The following is a 17829-nucleotide window of genomic DNA, read 5'->3' as shown; positions in this document are numbered from 1 at the left end:
TCAAGCCTCAATGATCACAGGGAGTACACCCCCCCTCCCCGCGAGGAAGTGGCGCCCAGCCCTCCCCACTCTGTCCCACAGTGCAGATGCTCTTTCCTGTTGGGAATAAAGTACCAGAGACTCAGCTTCCTTCCTTTCTGCATGTGGCCTTGGAGAGGGCGGGACCTTGGAGGGAGGAGGGAGCTCCTGGGCAGAGAGGTGGGACAGAGGCTTCCTTGGGGAGAGGAAGTCTCTTGCTGCATGCTGAGGTGTGGGTCTCATGAGCCAGTGGTGGGAGTACCCAGCTCTGCCAAGAAGGCCAGGGGAGAGGGCCATCCTCAAGGCCAAGGCTATCTGTGGAGGAGGGAGAACTGGACGCCTGGCCAAGCCTGGTGAGTTCCATATCAAACTGTCCTCTGCAACTCAGAGCAGGAGCGGTGTCCAGTGGAGGCCCATGCCTACCCTGTTTCACTTGCATCTGAGGGGCAAAACTGAGAAACCCGGCAGGCAAAGGTGTCTCAGGTTCCTTCTCATCACACCCACCTCCCTCTCATTTCCTGAGGGGGCTGGGCAAGAACCTTCCTCCTTCTCAGTGGGGCCTAGACGGAAGCTGCAACTCAGAGGCGCTCCCACTCTACTTGCTCTAACCTGGACCTTTGCCCCTATTCCTACCTCTGCTCCGGCTCCACCAGCCATGGACTCAGCAGCCAGGGACAAAATGCAGCCCGCACTTCCCCCTGGTATGAGCCCTTCTGGGTGGGCTGAGGGGGGGATGGTGGCAAGAAAGATGGGGATGGTGGGGTTGGTCCTCCCTGCCAGGTCTGCCTGGAGCTCTATAGGGAGGGCAGGGAGAGGAGTGGACTGCCCTGGGGGACAGGCCGAGGGGTAGGAAGGGAAGCAGATTTGGCAGCCACTTCCTGCAGGCCCTGCCCAACTGACGCGGCTGCCCAGGCTCTTCCTGCCCAGGGCCTGAGTGGCCGGAGCAGGAGAGGGCGGAGCAGCTGGCCCGGGGTGCAGCACTCAAGTGGGCCTCGGGCATCTTCTACCGGCCAGAGCAGCTGGCCAGGCTCGGCCAGTACCGTAGCCGCGAGGTGCAGCGTACCTGTTCCCTGGAAGCACGCATCAAGGTGGGCATCAGGCAGGAGGCAGGAGTGCTGAGGGCGGGCTGCAGGACTGGCCAGGCCTCACTGGCTGCCTCCCTCCCACAGTCGGTGGTGCAGTCATACCTGGAGGGTGTGAAGACCGGTGTGCGGCAGCTGGCCTGGGCCCTTGAGGCCGTGCAGGGAGCCCGCGAAGCCCTGGGCCAGGCTCATGGGTTGCTCTGGGGTATGGCTGAGGCTGCACAGACCCTAGAACCCCTGCGGGAGCAGGTTGTGCAACACAAGCAACTGCAGGCCATGTCTCAGCTGTTGCCCCGGCTGCGAGCTGGTGAGTGTGTAGGGCCCTAGGCCGCAGTCCTCCGACAGGTAGTCGACAAACACCATCACTGATCAAGGGCCTGGGGCGCCAGTGGGAGATTACATGGGCGGACACATGGGCGACCTCCCAGAGAGTAACTCAGGCTTCAAATGGCATATGAAGCAAGGGTGCATATTAGTTCATTCTGGGGTTCCCAAGCATGGGATGTCTGAGTCAGGACTGACACCAAGTGGCTCTGGCCAACCTGGCTGTTAATTTACTAAACTATTTCCCTAACGGCGTGGATGAATAGCCACTGGCATGTTCCCCCCAGTTCCTTCCTGCCTTCCCTCCAAGATCCCTGACTTCCTCATGTTCCATCAGCTCAAGGGTTTACCCCTGGCCCACCATGTAGGCCCTTCCCTGGGTCCTTTCAGATTGACCAATGCTCTACTGTACTGATAATTAAATATTTTACACATCACCCCAGCCCCAGGGCCTCAGCATCTACTGCTATACCCACTGCACAGGTGGGAAGGCTGAGACCCAGGGCTGCCTCTTCTCCCCGCTTAGTGCCTGCTGCATTGGCCCACACACAGACCCTGATTGATGCCCAGCGACTCTTGGAGGCATATGTGAGCCTTCGGGAACTGGAGCAGCTACAAGAGGAGACGTGGGCACCTCTCGGGGGCCTGGAGTTGCCAGTGTTCGAGGGGCTGGGCCCTCTGGCTGAGGCTTTGGGCCAGGCTGTGGAGGCGGCTGCAGGGGCTGCAGGGCGGCTGGCACGGGAGGATCCAGCCCTTCTGGTGGCTGCTATGCGTGTGGCCGAAGTGGACGCTGGGCGCACAACCTCCCTGGAGCAGGCTGCCCGGGACTGGCGGCAGCGCTGTCTGCGGGCACTACAGGAGGGCTTGGAGCAGATCCACTTTGGGACACCTCTGCAGCCTGGGCCAGGGGCACTAGCAGAGTGGCTGGAGGCTCTGCGGGTGGCTCTACCAGCAGAGTTGGCTGCGGCTGAGGCACTGGTAGCACCCTGCTGCCCACCACACTACAACGTGGTCCGGCTGTGGGCCCACACCCTGCACAGCGGCCTGCGCCGCTGCCTGCAGCAACTCCTGGAAGGGCCTCAGCTGGAAGCTGCCGATGCCTTCACCTTGCTGCATTGGGCACTGCATGTGTACCTGGGGTCAGTGTCCCTGGGGCAATGGGAAGTGGGTTCATCAAAGGCTGGAGGCTCAATGTAACACTGGGCTACCCATGTCTAGGCCAGAAATGATGGGGAGCCTGGAATTAGGGCCCGAGGCTGATGTGTCTGATCTGGAGCCCCTCCTGACCCTGGAGAACATCGAGCAGTTGGAGGCAATATTTGTGGCCAAAGTCCAGGTGAGTAGTTGGGGCCTGGGTTCAGAGCAGCTCTGCCACCAGCTGTGGGCCTGTATCTGTGGAGTCGCATGTCCACCTGTCTCTAGCAGTGTCAGTGCCCTGCTACATACTGCTGCACCTTGCCTCTTTCCCCAGGCAAGTGTGGCCCAGTGGCTGCAGAAGGCACTGGACGGGGATGTAGCTGAGTGGGGCCGAGAGCAGGAGCCTGACACAGACCCATCTGGCTTCTACCACTCACCAATGCCAGCCATCGTGCTGCAGGTGGGTGAAAAGTGGCAAGGCAGGGGGGCAGCTCTCATAGGGAAAGGGAAAGAGGGCAGGACTAGGACTCTGCTGATGGCTGCCCATCCCTGTCTGTAGATCCTGGAAGAGAACATTCGCGTGACCAGAATGGTCAGTGAGTCACTGCAGCGGCGGGTGCATGGCGTGGCACTGTCAGAACTGAGCGCATTCCTAAGGAGGTCTGCCAAGGCACTGACCCACTCCCAACCCCTGGCCCTGATCCTGGGGCAGCGCTAAGGGGCTCTGAGTGATAAGACACACCTGTGGAAAAGGGCTCCTTCAAAACAGGGCCTTGGGTATCTTGGAGGTGGGGCCAGAGTACCAAGGACTGGGGTTGCACACAGCGACAGCAGATACAGGAGCCGCCTCTGCCCTTTGCAGCTTCAGTGATGCTCTGATCCGATTCTCCCGAGACCACCTCAGGGGGGAAGCAACGGCCCCTCATTACGTGCCCTACCTACTGGCCACCCTCAACCACCAATCAGCACTCAGGTACCAGGAGGCCCCCGCCGAACCCCACCTTCAGTAACCCCTGACTGAACACCTATTAGGTATGGACCCAGCTCACACTAGGCCTTTCGGAATTTTGGACTCACATAGCCCTGGGGTTCCTATCCTAGTTCTACTAATTACTAGCTGTGTGACCTTGGGCCAGTTACCTAATCTTTCTGAATCTTGCTTTTGTCATCAGTAGTATATGGGTAATAATGGACATTCTGAGAATCACATGAGATAACATAAAATGTACCTACCACAGTACCTGGCACATAGTGTCAATTATTCATTCATTCAACAAATATTTATCAAGGCCCTACTCTGTGCCAGGTTATGTCTGGCATTACAGCTGTGAACAAAACAAAAACATTCCCTTCTTCTTGGGTCTCATGTTCTTTGGGGTGGGGGCAGAGAGGACAAACAAATTAACGATGATTTTGACTCCCTCCTGACTGGGATTAACTCTCTCCCCTTACCGAAACAGAAACTGAAAGACATGACTTGCCCAAGGTCACACCGCGAATTAGAGGCAGGTGCAGCTGGCCTGTGTCCCTTCTAGTTCGCTGAGCCCACCACTCCCATCTTCACTCCGTGGCCCAGACTTTCAGAAGTGCAGGGAGCCGCCCTTCTTGCCCCCTCACGGAACACACTTGCGGCACTAGGTGGCGCCCGAGTGGCTAGACAACGGAAGGCCTCTCGGGCCTTGGCCTTGGTCCTGAAGCCGTACTTTTGGTCGGTCCAGCTCCTCCGTGTCCGTCCTGCAGCCCGACTGGGTGGCTCCTGGGGCCTTGGCTCCGGTGGAGGCAGCGCTGGACGAGTTGCAGAGGAGGATCTGCCGCCTGGTGTTGGAGGCGCTGCTGGCGGAGCTACAGGTGAGGCTTCAGATGGAGATAGGGGTGGGAGAAGGAGATACAGCGTATGCATGGGGGGTCTCTGCGGGGAATGCCGGATCTGAATCGTCCCTCCAGCCGCGTCTCTGACCTCCGCTCCAGCCCCTATTCGCTGCTCTGCCCTCTCGCCGGTGGCTGTCGAGCCCAGAGCTGCTGGATGACGTGTGCGAGCGGACCGCGAGCTTCTGCCAGGACTTCCGACATGTGCGGGATCCTGTGGTCCAGGTGCGTTTGCGGGTAAAGGCTGGGGAGGGGGGAAAGCGCCCATGGGAAAAGCGTCCCGGAACCATTTGATCGTGCTCCCCGCAGCTGCTGCTGGCTGAGGCGGAGCGTACCGTGGTGCTGCAGTACCTACATGCGCTGATGCAAGGCCGCCTAGTGTGCCGCGGTGCTGACGAGCGGACCCAGGCGGCCGAGCGCCTGCGGCACGATGCCGCCCAGCTTCGGGAGCTTTTCCTCGGTTTGGTGAGAATCTGGGTGAGCAGATGGGCGGGAGTCTCAGTGGTTGGGTAGGGGCCGAGGGCTGGAGAGAGACCAACCCCGACGTGTTCAGGGCCTGGAGGAGAGCGTTCAGTGCGCGCCAGTGCTGCTCGCCTTGAGGGAGCTGCTGAACCTCCGCGACCCCACGCTGCTTGGTCTCGAGGTGGCAGGCTTGCGGCAACAATTTCCCGACGTGAGGTGCGAAGACCGGCCGGGAAGGGAGGAGGGACCCGGGGGGGGGGGCTGGGCGGGGCTTACGCACCTGTACTCCATAGCGAGGATCACGTCTCCGCCCTCTTGGACCTGCGCGGGGACGTGTCCCGAGAGCAGCGCCTGGCCGCACTCAGCTCTCTGCAGGCCGGCCCGCAGCCCTCGCCCCCAGCGGGTGGACGCGCACTCTTCAGCCTCGTGCCAGCACCTGCACCCCCGCTGTCCTCCTGCCTCCCCTCGGGGTCCTGTGCCTGACCCTCGGCTGCCCCCAGAATAAAGCCACGGCCCCCGTACGCCTGAATTGTGTGCGTTGGAGAAGGGGGGATAGAAATAAAAGTCCCCGCGAAGGTCAGGGGTTCCAAGTGCAGTGACATACCTAAGGTATCCTGTCTCTAGTTCTGAAATACGTCTGCGCCCCACCTATCCCGGCATCAGACCTGTATATGGGCTGCTTTCCCAAGCACCCGGGCTTCCGCCGCTGTATGCGGACTACATCCCCACGTGTCCGTGCGCCGGCAGCGAGCTCGCGTCTCCCGCGCGACTGCTGAGTCCAACCACGGAGGTGGAGGGGGCGGGCTTAAGACAACACCCCACCCAGGGGCGTGACCCGATGGTAGACCCCCTCCGGCTCTACCTGGCCCCACCCCCAGCCATGTCCTCGGGCGCTTGAGGCCGCGGAGATTGACGTGAATCCGCGCGCCTTCGTCTGAGCGTGCGCGTGCCCGAGTGCGTGCGTCACCAGTGTCGGCTCCCGAGGGCTGGGCAGCCGGCGGCCGGGGTTGCGGAGTGGGAACGGCGGCGGCGAGAAGAGGATTGAACAGGTGGGGGCGCGGCACGCGGACGGAATCCCCCCACCCCCGAGAGGCCGAGAAGGCGTTCGACGCGACCCCTCCTCATCCACCAGGGAACCCCGCTCCATTGTCCTCCGGCCCCGCCCTCCATTGGGCACGCCCTTTGCCCCATCCCCCGCCTCTTATTGGCTGGAGGTCACGCCCCTCCTCGATCTCCCAGTCCCCATTGGCTCCTCTTCCACGTTATCCTCTCCCGGAGTTTCTTATTGGCTCAGGCCACACCCTCTCATTTATCACCAGACTCCGCCTTCAGCCTGGGCTCCTCCCACAACCATCTTTCATTCAGTCTGCGTCTAGAGCTGGCTACTTTGGTCATGGGGGTGAATCAGACCCGTCCCTGCCCTCAGGGAGTTCAGGGGATGATGGGGGGACACGGACCTAGGCTCCAACAGTGACAGCCTAGGATGGTAAAGAAGCCGCCTGGGCACTGGGAACCTTTAAGACGCTGGCAAGGCTTCCCGGAGGAAGTGAGGCCTAAACCAAGTCCTGAAGAATGGTTAAGGAGTTTGCCACGGGGAGACATTGGGAGGGCATTCTTGGCAGAAGGACCTGAGACATGAAAGAAACAGGCATATTCTGGTAATTGCAAAGAGGTAGGTCAAATGAAAGAAGTGGAGATGAAGGGGATTAGTACAAGCAGAGGCCCGGAGACCAGTGAGGAATCCAGAAAAGTGTATAGTTAGTTCAGGGGAGGGAAGCCTGCGGCCTGAAATCTTTTCCAGCAGCTTGTCACTAGGCAGAGTGCCGGGAGGAGGGGGAGGGGATCAGAACTAGATGGGGAAGCATAAGTGCAGGGAAGGTATGATTCCAGTTCTGAGAAGGACAAGGGCTCTTGGTTTCATTCCTTTATTAAGCAACTGTTCTGGGGACACAGCTGTGAACACTTAAAAGGAGAAAACAGATAAGCTCACTTGTACTGTACTTCAGATGGTGATAACTGCATCATAGGACAATATTGTGGAGAAGGGGAGGTTGTGGTGGAGAGTGTCTAGGGTAGGTTTATTTTATAGAGGGTGTGTTAGGGAGGCTTTTCTAAAAAGATATTTGTACAGAAATCTGAGGAAAGTGAGAGTGACCCCTGCAGTTATATGAGGGGAAAGCACTCCAGACGGGGGACATGTTCAGTTTGAGATACCTGTTAGACGTTCAAGTAAAGATGTTGAACGGAGAACTGGCAACACTAGTCTGAAGTTCATGGAAGAAGTTTGGGCTGACATATTTAAAACCATGAGAGTGGATGAGATCACCTAGGGAGTGAGCATAAACGGAGAAGAGGAGAGAATTTTCCAAGTTCTGGACATTATAGTGTCAAGAGGTCAGAAAGATAGGGATTACCAGCAAGTAAGACCAAGAAGAAACAGCCAGTGAGGTGGGAGAACCATGTTCCAGTGTATTTGGGAACCAAGTGGAGAACATGGCCAAGCCAAGATGAAGTCATTAACTTTGTCAAGCTCTGCTGATCAATATGAAGATCATTGGTGACCTTGGTCAGATCAGTTTTGATAGAGAGTGGGGGACAAAAGCCCCCACTTGAAGCGAAATTGAAGAGAGAACAGGAAAGAAGGGATTGGAGACTGAGTATAGACGACTTGAGGTGTTGTGTTGCCCTAGGAAACCGCTGGAGGGAGATGCAGTGGAGCTGGAAGCGTGTGGGGTCAAGTGAGGGTTTTGTTTTGTTTTTTAAGATGGAGAAATAACAACATGTGTTTATACTGATGGGAAGAATCCAGTAGAGAGGAAGAGATTGATGATGCAGGAGATGTAGGAAAGGAGAGGAATGCTGGAATTATGTCCCTGAGCAGGCAGGAGAGTTTGGAGGCTGGAGCCTTCAGTCAGTCTCTGGGGAGAGACTGGGTTGGACTGAGCCCTGGTACAGAGTCAGGGGTGAGTGTCCTGACACTGGCCTTGGATGACTGCTAGAAAGATGACTTTAGGGGACAGACCAGGGATTGGCTTGGATTTGCTGAAGTTTCCCTCTGCTCACCAAAAGCTGATTCTAATTTGGATTTGAGCAGATGGCCCAGGGAGAGAGAGCATTCCAGGTGGAGGGACTAGCATAAGCAAGGGGCCTGCAGGCATTCAAACTGACTGAGGCCCAATCCCAATGGGCTGGAGGAAGTGGATGGAGCCAGGAGGGAGGGGCGGGGTGAGACTGAGAAAATGCCATAGGTAGAAGGCAGGTAGAAGGTAGTGAGACCCCCTCACCTGTCATCATGGCAGCTGAGGCTACACTGTACCAAACTCCCAGTCTGGGTGGGCGCTGAGCACAGGGATTAGAAGAATCATGAATAGGGGCTTAGGCCTTGCTCTCAGAAGCTCACAGTCTAAGGGGATTTGAGTAACCACCATCTAGCTGGGTGTATGAGACTCTTCCTCCTGCTTTCCCCCAGTCCAGCTTACTTGGGTGAGCCTGCTGGAGGGGATGGACACTAGGGTGGAGGTGAGGGGTCAGGTTAGAACCTGGCGTCAGGTCCTGGGCCCGCCAAAGGCCCAGCAAGGGCAGTGTGGATGGAGCACAAGGCCTGCTGGTCCTCAGGCCACACCCACTCATGCTGGTCTCCACATGCCTTTCTGTGTCTCCAGAAGTCGACCGTGTGGGGAGTTGGAGTGACCCAGCTGGATGTGACCACCAGGACAGAATGGTGCTGGACTCAGGGGCTCAGGTGTATGAGCAGGCACCCCCCAGCCCACCATCCAGTCCCTCATCCTTGGGCCATAGGCTGAGGCCCTCAGACCGAGATGGGACAGCACTGTACCCCTGGCCTCGGTCCCTGGCCTTCCCCCTGGCTCTCTCAGTCCGCTCAGCCCTGCGGCCCCGACCTGAGCCGCAGCCCTGCTCAGAGCTGCACTTGGGCCACCGTGGCCACATGCGTCGCAGTGAGAGCACCTACACCGTAAACAGTATTGGCCGGCGGGGGGGCAGCACCCAGGGTCGGGCACCACCTGGACAGGGACGGGACCCAGGTGGGGGCACCCTGCGGCCTGCGGCCTCCCTGCCTCACATTGCTAAGACTCGAAAGGATGCAGGCCGTGGTGCCAGCAAGAGCCCCTGCATGTTGGTGGCTCTGCGGCCAACCAACATGGACCGTGAGCGGGACAAGTTCTTCCAGTCCCATTACACCTACAACCCACAGTTCGAGTACCAGGAGCCCATGCCTACGGCTGTGCTGGAGAAGTACAGTGAGGCCTCTGGACAGTTCCTCCATCAGGTCAGTGCAGACTGCCCACCTCACCCTGGCCCTTCCACCTGAGAGGCCTGGCCTGACCTGCCGCTGTGGCCCTTTGTGCAGGCGGTTGGCATCATTGAGGCTGTCCTGGAGAAGTTTGGTACCTATGAGCACTTTGAGGCTGCGACTGGGGGCCAGCTGCTGACCAAGTGCCAGATCTGGTCCATTGTGCGCAAATACATGCAGAAGGAGGGCTGTGCTGGGGAGGTGAGTTCGCCCTGCCTGCGAGGCCCCCTTTCCACATGCTCCAAACCAGGCTGCTGAGTGGGCAATGCCAGGCCCAGCTCTACACTGATGGAGCTAGTGACCTCGGGCAAGCCCTGCCCCTGCCCCTGCCCCGGTAAGGTGGGAGCTGGCTCCAAGCAGTGGTGGGGAAGGGTAGGTGTTGTGGCCAAGTGTCCAGCCTGGCTGCCTTGTGGCCTTAGCGGGCCCATCGGCACACTTGCCCCTGGGCTGGTGGCCGTGGCTCAGGGCTCTGCCGCCCGCAGGTTGTGGTGCAGCTGAGTGAGGACCTGCTGTCCCAGGCAGTGATGATGGTGGAGAACAGCCGACCAACACTGGCCATCAACCTGACCGGAGCCCGCCAGTATTGGTTGGAGGGCATGCTGCGGCACGAGATAGGTCAGGGTGTGGGTAGGCGGGTGGGCGGGTAGGGGTGAGAGGGGGCTAGGACAAGGGGGGGGCAGTGAGGGTCTCCAGTAACCCCACCCCCTCTCTTTCTTCCCCTTCCCTCCGGAGGATGGGCCCCTTCCCTTCAGGAGCAGCTACCTCCTTCCTCTGGCTCACAGACATAGGCCAGAACATGCCAGCCCACTCTCTGGGCTCACCCTCATTTCTTGTTCCTTCTGGGTATCTTTTCCTCCCTCTACTTCCTCTATGATTTCCCTTGACAGTGGGGCAAGACTGCTGAGGCCCAGACAGGCCAGAGGGAGAGCCCTAAGGGTCCCACAAGCCCAGCCAACATGCAGGCCCTCCCCGGTGGGTGGAAGTTCAGATCCTGGGAATGGAATTAGCTGAAAACACACAGAGCTGGGTTTAGGAGGGGTTAGGGCCAGCCTGGAAAAGCGAGCATGGGACACTAATTACTAGTCTTTTCTGTCTGTCCCTCCTCATCAAGAATCCTGTTGCTCTGGGCAAAAGATGGTTTTTGCTGGGGACATCAGCATGATATGGGCATGCAGGATGTGGGGCTGGGGTAGTGTGTGAGTTCCTGCACCTCTCTGGGGGCTTGGGGGGCAGTGTGAGTTTGGGAGAGTTTGTGTGGGTGTGTGTAGCCCTGGACGGGTGAGGGAGGGTTCATGTATGTGAGACTCTGGATCCTTGGGTGTGAGTTCACCTGAGGAGAGTCTTCATGCTGCCTGGGGTTGGGTGAGTATGAGTTTGGGGTGGAGGGGACTTGTGTAAGAGCCTGACTTTAGAGGCATAAGGATATGTGAGTCGCTGGCTAGAGGTCCAGCTGGGCAGACCAGGACCCAGGCTGGGCAGGAGGGTCCCTTGGATGCGCGGCCCAGCGCAGCCTCTCCCTCGCCCACCCCACAGGTACCCACTACCTGCGGGGCGTGAACAACGCGCGGCAGCCGTGGCACAGCGCCGAGGGCCGGCTGCAGTATGGGCTGCGGCCAGCGAACCCCACCGAGGAGGGCCTGGCCAGCCTGCACAGTGTCCTGTTCCGCAAGCAGCCCTTCCTGTGGCGCGCCGCGCTGCTCTACTACACCATTCACCGCGCCGCGCACATGTCCTTCCGCCAGCTGTTCCAGGACCTGGCGCGCTACGTGCAGGACGCCGACGTGCGCTGGGAGTACTGCGTGCGCGCCAAGCGCGGCCAGACTGACACCTCGCTGCCCGGTGGGCGCCTGTGCAGTGGGGAGTGTCCTGATCTGTGGCAGGGGTGCGGGGGGGGTTCAGGTGGGGCTTTGGGCCTAGGGCTCACGGCCCTCCCGTGTCCACAGGCTGCTTCAGCAAGGATCAGGTGTACCTGGATGGCATCGTGCGCATTCTGCGGCATCGCCAGACCATCGATTTCCCCCTGCTGACCTCGCTGGGCAAGGTGAGGGACCACGCGCCTTCGGAGGGCCCAGCCAGCTCTCCCCATCACTGCAGTGTTCCCTGAGCCTCTGATTGGAACTCAACTGAGGACTGGGTGCCAGGCCTCTCTGATGGGGGCAGCGTGGGTGGAGGTGAGCACAGGAGGTGAAATGACGGTCTGGCAGCCAATATAGGTGCTTGAGCCAGCCCACAGGTGTGTGTGTAGACACTGCACTTCAAAGGAGGTGAGAGCATTCCAGGCCAAGGGAGCAATCAGGAAGGCCTGGGGAAGGAGGCTGGAGAAATGGCCAGGGAACAAGTCCTTGGCGCTGGGTATTTGTGCCAGGCTGAGGAAGTCGAATTTCATCCAAAGCAATGGGGAATCCTAGGAGCTTTGAGCAGAAGAATGGCACAGATGGTTTGCTTTAGAAGGCTCCCTCTGTCATATGGGAGGAGAGGCCTAGGGAAGGGAGTGCAGGGGGGAAAGGAGGAGGCCTTTCCAATCACTTTTGCAGACTTGATGGTGGTCTGGCATAACCCAGCAGTGGCCGTGCAGTTGGAGGGGAAGCAGCAAGCTGGAGAGATCTTCAGAGAGTGGATCTTTTTAACTCAGTGGCCACTCTGAGTGGGAGGGTGACAGATTCTACGCCCCCACCTGGAATGTGACCTAGGGGACTGTGAGGAGGGTGGGGATGGCATAGGCTGGCACCCAGTAATGCTGGATATGGGGAGTCTGAGGTGCCTGAAGGATATCCCGGGGAAGGCGTTCAGAAGGCAGTTGGATACCCAGGTTTGGAGGTGAGGGGGGAAGCTGGACTGGAGACAGGAGTGAGGTTGTAGGACATAGATGATAAAAGAAGGTGTTGAGAGAAAGAGCAAACACCCAGGACTGAGCCTCGGGGTACATAACATTGGGAGTGGATCAGGAGGGGAGAGGGAGGAGTTCCAGGAGCAAAGGGCTATGGGCCATTGCAAGAGAGCTGGGACCAGCTGCCTGAAAGCCAGGGCACCCTGCCTACTCCTGAGGCCCAGCTTTCTTCCTGCAGGTGTCCTATGAGGATGTAGATCACCTTCGGCCCCATGGGGTGCTGGACAACACCCGGGTGCCCCACTTCATGCAGGACTTAGCACGCTACCGGCAGCAGCTGGAGCACATCATGACCACCAACCGGCTGGATGAGGCAGAGCTGGGCCGCCTGCTGCCTGATGACTGATACTGGTTGAGGGCTACAGGCAGGGGCCCTGGAAAGAGGGCTCCAGATCAGCCCCCAGAACATGAAGCTGGCTGCTCTGTGCTTCCACAGCCTGCGTGTTTCTTGGGGAATGGGGAGGGCAGAAGCATTTCAGGAGGGAGGAGAGGCAACAGCAGAGAGTTTGTGTCCCTTGCTAGCCTCCCTGGACCCTGAAGGCCAACAGCAGCATGTCAGGCAAACTAAATCTGCCCTCCTGTCTCCAGCTGCCTTTTGAGCAGAGGAAAAGCCTGGGGGCAGGAGGGAAGCTGGATGGGGATGAGGGGGTGGCTTGGGAGTAGAAACTTGTTCTTGCACGAGATGGCTTTGGGTGTCTGCATACTCCAGTCTTTTCCTCCCCCACCTGGCCCCTTGGTGCTCCTTCAGCTTTCATGCTGTCTACCTCTCACTGGGTCCTGGTGGGGATCTCCCTTCTTCTGGGGTGATTGCCTGAGCCTGAGGTCCTGGCTTTCACACAGACTCAAGGAGCAGGGATCCTGGTAGTAGAGACCCAGCTGGGCTGGGGTGTGCTTTCCAGCATTTTGCCTCTCCCACTGTCATGTATTTATTCCTTATTTATGTGCTCTACTTACTGGGGCTGGGACGCAGCAGTTTCTGAAGGTTCGATGGAGGGAACAGGGCTCCTCTGGAAGGCACCGACTATTCCTAGCTCCACTCACTCACACACACACACACACACACACACACACGCCTTGTGAATCAAGCTAAGAGCTCACCTGGCCCTGCCTTCATCCCCTGCACTGGCCTCTACTGTCCCTGTCTTTGCCCACACCCTCACAGCTGGTCTCTGGAAGAGGTTGGCATAGCCTGGCAGCAGCCACAATGAAGCCTGAGGGGCAGGCCCCTCGTTCCTAGTTCTGAGCCCCTCCTAGACCAGGAGAGGTGCCAAGATAATTGTTGCTTCCAGTTTCATCTCAGACTCAGCTGTGTGAGGTTGACCCTGTCCTACTCCCTCCCTTGGCCTTAGTTTTCCCATCTGAAAACCTGGAAACACAGCTGCAAAGTCCTTATTCATTTAGTCAGTGAATATGTATAGAGCGCCTTCTGTGTGCCAGTTAACTGGTCACAACCCTCACTGAGCTCCCAGTCCCGAGAGAAGCCAATTAAAACAATTACAATGAACTGTGTGGGCTCTGCCTACTTGAGATCCCTTTCTCTTTCTAGTCTCACTTCCCAAGGTGGTGAGCTCTAGCCTTCTCTAAGTGGAAAGAAGTACCCTTTTCCTGGCTCTTTGTGCCAGGCCTAGGGGCTTTCATGAGGTGGGGCTGGTGACTACACATGTCCCCAAATGGTTCACGAGGATAAAAGGGCTGTGGAGCAGGGCCCAAGGGTCTGGCCCTTGTCCCACTGGGGACTCTCCAGGGGTACAGCTTGGGCTATTGAGGAATGGAAAGGGGTTGAGGACTGGGCCGTGGGCACAGGGCTGCCCGGGTCATTGGGACTTAGAGGTACAAATCCACACCCTAGTTCCTGGGCGAAGAGCCAGAATCACAGAGTCCAAGCTGACCCTCCAGAGTTTATTCACTTTCAGTGGTACTGGGACAGAGGGAGCCTTCGTGGCATCTGACCCCGGCAGGGCAGGATCCTAGATCCCATCCTGCTAGGGCGAGGAGCGGCCTGTCAGCTTTAAGGCTTTCAGGAATCTAGAGATGACGGAAGGGGTGTGGTCAGTCAGGTGGACGCCCCCCTCCGCCCCCCAGGCCACGCCCTCCCACCAGGTTTGGTCGGCCTCACACCTTCAGATTCGTCCCCAGCCTCTAGGTCTGGCTCCGGCTCCAGTTCTGGCTCTGGTTCTGTCCCTGGCTCTGGTTCAGGATCCATTTGGGGTTCCAACTCCGGCTCAGCCCCTTCAGGGGTCTCAGCTTCCAGCTCTGGCTCAGTTTCCTCGAGGGTTCCGGATTGCGCTGCCTCGGAGTCCTCAGGACCCCGGGCCTCATCGCAATCTGAAGCTCTGGGCAGCCAGGGGCATGCGGTCCCTGGGCCAGCTGCCTCAGGAGCCCAGTGGCCTGGGCATGGAGGGTCGTAGCTTCGTTCTCGGTAGCCTACGGAGGAGGTGGGAGTGTCTCAGATTCATTTTACCCCTCTGAGGTTTCCCCTGCACACGTGCGGGTCTTTGGGGAAGACCTCAACTCCTTGCTCCCACGCCACGCCCCCTCCTCTGACCTAGGCCCCATCCCCGCGCGCGCTCTCACCCGTGCCCACGTGCTGCCAGTCCCAGGCGGGGTCGGGCGCGCGCACGGTTCGCTGGGCGCAGCTCAGCAGCTCCTGGCAGGCGGCTTCGCCCTTGCTTTGCACCAGCAGCAGCAGGCGGCGTACCCTGCGCTCGGCATCAGGCAGCGCGTCCAACGCCTCGTATTCGGGCCCGGTGAGCACGCCCCGTGCCAGCAGCGCATCCAGCAGCAGCCCCGAGTCCGACTGCAGCGTCTCTACCAGGCGTTTCCGCTCGCGATCGATCGTCTCTGATGGCCTCTCCTGCGTGTTGCCCATGGTGGGGGCTGCATGGGAGGTGGGGGGAGAGAGGTAGTGGGGGCCGGAGCTCCCCTGACCTTGACCTCTCTCCCAGGGCCCCAGTGAACACCCGTGACTGGGGTCTCTACTCTGACGGCTCTCCCCAAGCATGTCTTCCCTCCTGAGCCCCTGCCACCTGCAGATCCTGCGATCCATTCAGACCCAGTTTATCCAAACTAACTTCTCTTTCCCAACCTGCTTCCCCAACTTAACAGGCAGAAAGACCTACAACTGATCCTGATACCCCCACACCCAGCTTGCAGTCAGGTTCTTCCCAGTCTGTCCAATATTTCTGTCAACCTCACCACTTACTTAGTCTAGCCTTTCACTTCCATCCTAGACCCTGCAGAGCCCCGAATCCCCCCACTCCCAGATCCTGAAGTGCTAAGAGCCTCCGCTGCTCCTCTCACCCACCGGAGGAAGTCCAGACCCCTTATCCTGAGGTCCATCCTTCCAGGACAGGCCCTGCCCCTGCACCACCTCACCAATGCCACCACCATGTTGTAACCCCAAAGTGGTCTCATGGTCTCTCCTGGTTCTAATACCTGAGCAGGGATACCTGAATTCCCTTGAGTCTTAGCTCTGACCAAGATCTCCTGACATCACCTGAGACCAAACTGTCTCCCTGCTGCCCTGGGAATGATTTACAGCCATCATCTTTAAGTACCCAGGGCCCAACTCACAAAAGCTACCAGCAAACATTGAATTTTCACTGTTTTCCTCCATAGATCCTCCCATTTTGAGAGGCTGTCTCTTCCAAACAGCAGGTGTTAGGCAGAAATTAATCTGCTTTGTTCATTTATTGACAACCAAGGACAATGGCCCATCTCCTCTTGGGTGGCCTGACCCAGGCAGCAAGGCCCCTGGCATTAAGGGCAATTAGGTCAGGCCCTGGACCACTCCCCCTCTCAGCCCATCTCCCCTGGCCTTGGCTTTGTCCACAAAACACCCTCCTGGATCTCATCCTCCCTTTGGGGTCCCTCCTTTACCTCCTTACCTGGTTCTAGGTCTAGGATTTGGTCCTAGCCCCCATCCTGCTTCCCAGGTCTCACTACCTGGTGCCATGCTATGCCTCCCTGGTCACTTCACCCCTCCTAGCCATACTGAAGTGTCAGACCTTCCCCCAGGCCACGAGCAGAGACCAGGACTACCCTTTACCCCTCTCTCTCCCTTCATGTCCCATCAGGGACAAATGCTGCTCCTCCACTTCTCAGTGAGTTATCAGCATCTCCCTCAACCCCTCTATGGTCACCTCATCTCCTATAACAGTCTCTCTGAGTACCGCTCACTCCTATCCCATCACCCCCACAGAACAGTGACTTTGACAACTCTCTGGGGTAGGGCTTTTGTCCCCATTTTACAGATAAGGGGACAGGCTCAGAGAGATCAAGTGGCAGAAGTGGAATCTGACTTGCTCCAGCCTGAACTACAAGGTCTCCTGCCAAGCACAATGTCAGCCGTAACTACCTGTCCCCCACCCCCCACAGCTTATCAGAGAGAATCCCGACTATCTGTTCACTTCCCACCCCCTGGACAGCCAGGCTTTCCCCCACTTCCCTCCACCACTCAGTACTGGCACTTCCCAAACTTCGCAGGTGCTGTTGCCTAGGCCTGGAATGCCCTTTCCTCCCTCCATGCTGTGGATCCATCCTCCAAGACTCAAATGTCCCCTCATCCACCCCAATGCCTGAGTGTCCCACAAGCAGACTGGTTCCTTCTCCGTATCCCAGTGAACAACATACACCCTCACCACTAGGCTGACATCACTGCACTGTGTACTGTGGATCCTCTGCCCTCTTCACTTGAGGCTTCCAAAGCCTGTCCCCCAAATCGAGTGCAGGAAGGGAGGGAGGACAGAACCCACTCTGTACAGGTGCAGAGAGGGAGGAGGAAGATTAGACTGGCCCCTCCTTCTCTCTCATGCCTCCCCAAGTTCTTTTCATGTTAGCCTCCTCCTTCCGTTACCCCGAGTCCTGTCCTCTGTCCTGTCTGGGGTGCAGAGACACCAGCTGGTACAGGTCCTCACCCTGAAACTCAATGCTCAGAAGTGAATACCGAAGTTATCTCCTTCAGTGCTCACAGCCCAGATCCTTCCCGGAGCACCAGGCAGCTCCAGTTACGAGGCGTGGACGGGGTCTCTGCCGCCCTCCCCACCTCGCTCCCCGCGCGTCCTTTTGCTAGGGAGCGAAGGTGGTGGAAAACTGCGGGAGCCTTTGAGCACGTGCGAACCCTTAACTCCCCTCCACCCAGCCCCAGAGCTAGAGTCCTGCCGAGGGGCGGGGCTCACAGACCTCCTTCGGGTGCGGCTGGTTTTGGTGGGGCGCGGATTTTGCCCAAACTCAGTTTCTCTTCCCCACCGCAGCCGAGGGTCCGGGGAGCTCCCGGTCCGTGCGCTCCCGGCGGCCCCACTCACTGGTCAAGCCTTGGCTGGGGAGGAGATGACGAGGCAGAAAGGGCCGGGCGGGGTAGAGATGGAAGCAGCAGCTGCGGCGGGGGCGGGCCGGCCAGGGCTGCCGGGAACCCGGAGGGGGTGGGGAAAGGGGGCCATTCTTCCCGGGACGCGGGGAGGCAGGTCGCGGAAGCCGCGTACCGCCCGGGCTCGTACACGTAGTCGGCTTTCCCTCTTCACCCCTGGCGCGCCGATTGAGTCAGGGAGGGGACAGTTAAGCCCGCGGCCCCAAGTACCCCGGCAATTCCCAGGCGTTTTACACCCATCTTTGCCTGTCACAGACAAGGCTCAGAGGAGACCAGCTTACCCAGGCTCACAGAACGGATGCACTGCGGTGCTGGGTGTGACCCCAAAAGTCCCCGCTTCCCGGAGGTCGCAGTGGCCACGCGCCAGCCCTGGATT

The 17829-nt window shown here is 58.7% G+C and overlaps 3 protein-coding genes across 10 annotated transcripts; 2 read left to right on the top strand and 1 right to left on the bottom strand.

The window, feature by feature from the left end:
• The first annotated feature begins 206 nt into the window (after positions 1-206).
• On the top strand, positions 207-5488 carry EXOC3L1 (exocyst complex component 3 like 1). Of its 4 annotated transcripts, XM_022583488.3 has the most exons (14): positions 207-371; positions 672-719; positions 931-1106; positions 1188-1407; positions 1951-2563; positions 2643-2760; positions 2896-3021; positions 3121-3221; positions 3424-3534; positions 4280-4409; positions 4530-4652; positions 4737-4904; positions 4981-5105; positions 5183-5488. In XM_022583488.3, the coding sequence occupies exons 1-14, from the start codon at positions 260-262 to the stop codon at positions 5370-5372; spliced, it is 2361 nt and encodes a 786-aa protein (XP_022439196.3). In that variant the 5' UTR covers positions 207-259; the 3' UTR covers positions 5373-5488. The 4 variants fall into 4 exon arrangements, with proteins under 4 accessions (XP_022439196.3, XP_022439197.2, XP_089759317.1 ...); XM_022583489.3 differs by lacking the exon at positions 207-371 and having other exon boundaries at positions 440-719; positions 4737-4892; XM_089903192.1 differs by lacking the exon at positions 207-371 and having other exon boundaries at positions 661-719; positions 946-1106; positions 4737-4892.
• A 284-nt stretch (positions 5489-5772) lies between these two features.
• On the top strand, positions 5773-14263 carry MATCAP1 (microtubule associated tyrosine carboxypeptidase 1). Of its 3 annotated transcripts, XM_089903194.1 has the most exons (7): positions 5773-5938; positions 8552-9177; positions 9259-9402; positions 9684-9816; positions 10735-11040; positions 11145-11242; positions 12267-14263. In XM_089903194.1, exons 2-7 carry the CDS (start codon positions 8608-8610, stop codon positions 12432-12434), a joined length of 1419 nt encoding a protein of 472 aa, XP_089759320.1. In that variant the 5' UTR covers positions 5773-5938; positions 8552-8607; the 3' UTR covers positions 12435-14263. The 3 variants fall into 3 exon arrangements, with proteins under 3 accessions (XP_089759320.1, XP_022439212.2, XP_089759321.1); XM_022583504.3 differs by having other exon boundaries at positions 5773-9177; XM_089903195.1 differs by lacking the exons at positions 5773-5938; positions 12267-14263 and having other exon boundaries at positions 8394-9177; positions 11145-11501.
• NOL3 (nucleolar protein 3) lies at positions 12428-17364 on the bottom strand. Of its 3 annotated transcripts, none has more exons than XM_022583514.3 (4): positions 17270-17364; positions 14663-14965; positions 14207-14512; positions 12428-14113 (listed from the first exon to the last, which is right to left on the bottom strand). In XM_022583514.3, exons 2-4 carry the CDS (start codon positions 14955-14957, stop codon positions 14106-14108), a joined length of 609 nt encoding a protein of 202 aa, XP_022439222.1. In that variant the 5' UTR covers positions 14958-14965; positions 17270-17364; the 3' UTR covers positions 12428-14105. The 3 variants fall into 3 exon arrangements, with proteins under 3 accessions (XP_022439222.1, XP_022439224.1, XP_022439225.2); XM_022583516.2 differs by having other exon boundaries at positions 17005-17320; XM_022583517.2 differs by lacking the exon at positions 17270-17364 and having other exon boundaries at positions 14663-16998.
• Positions 17365-17829: the final 465 nt, after the last annotated feature.

The sequence above is a fragment of the Delphinapterus leucas genome, chromosome 20 (assembly GCF_059928025.1).
Source record: "Delphinapterus leucas isolate spDelLeu-1000000601 "Yukka" chromosome 20, BTC_Dleu_Yukka2, whole genome shotgun sequence".
NCBI lineage: Eukaryota > Metazoa > Chordata > Mammalia > Artiodactyla > Monodontidae > Delphinapterus > Delphinapterus leucas.
Note: the sequence above shows the minus strand (reverse complement) of the source record. Positions and strands in the feature narration are given on the sequence as shown.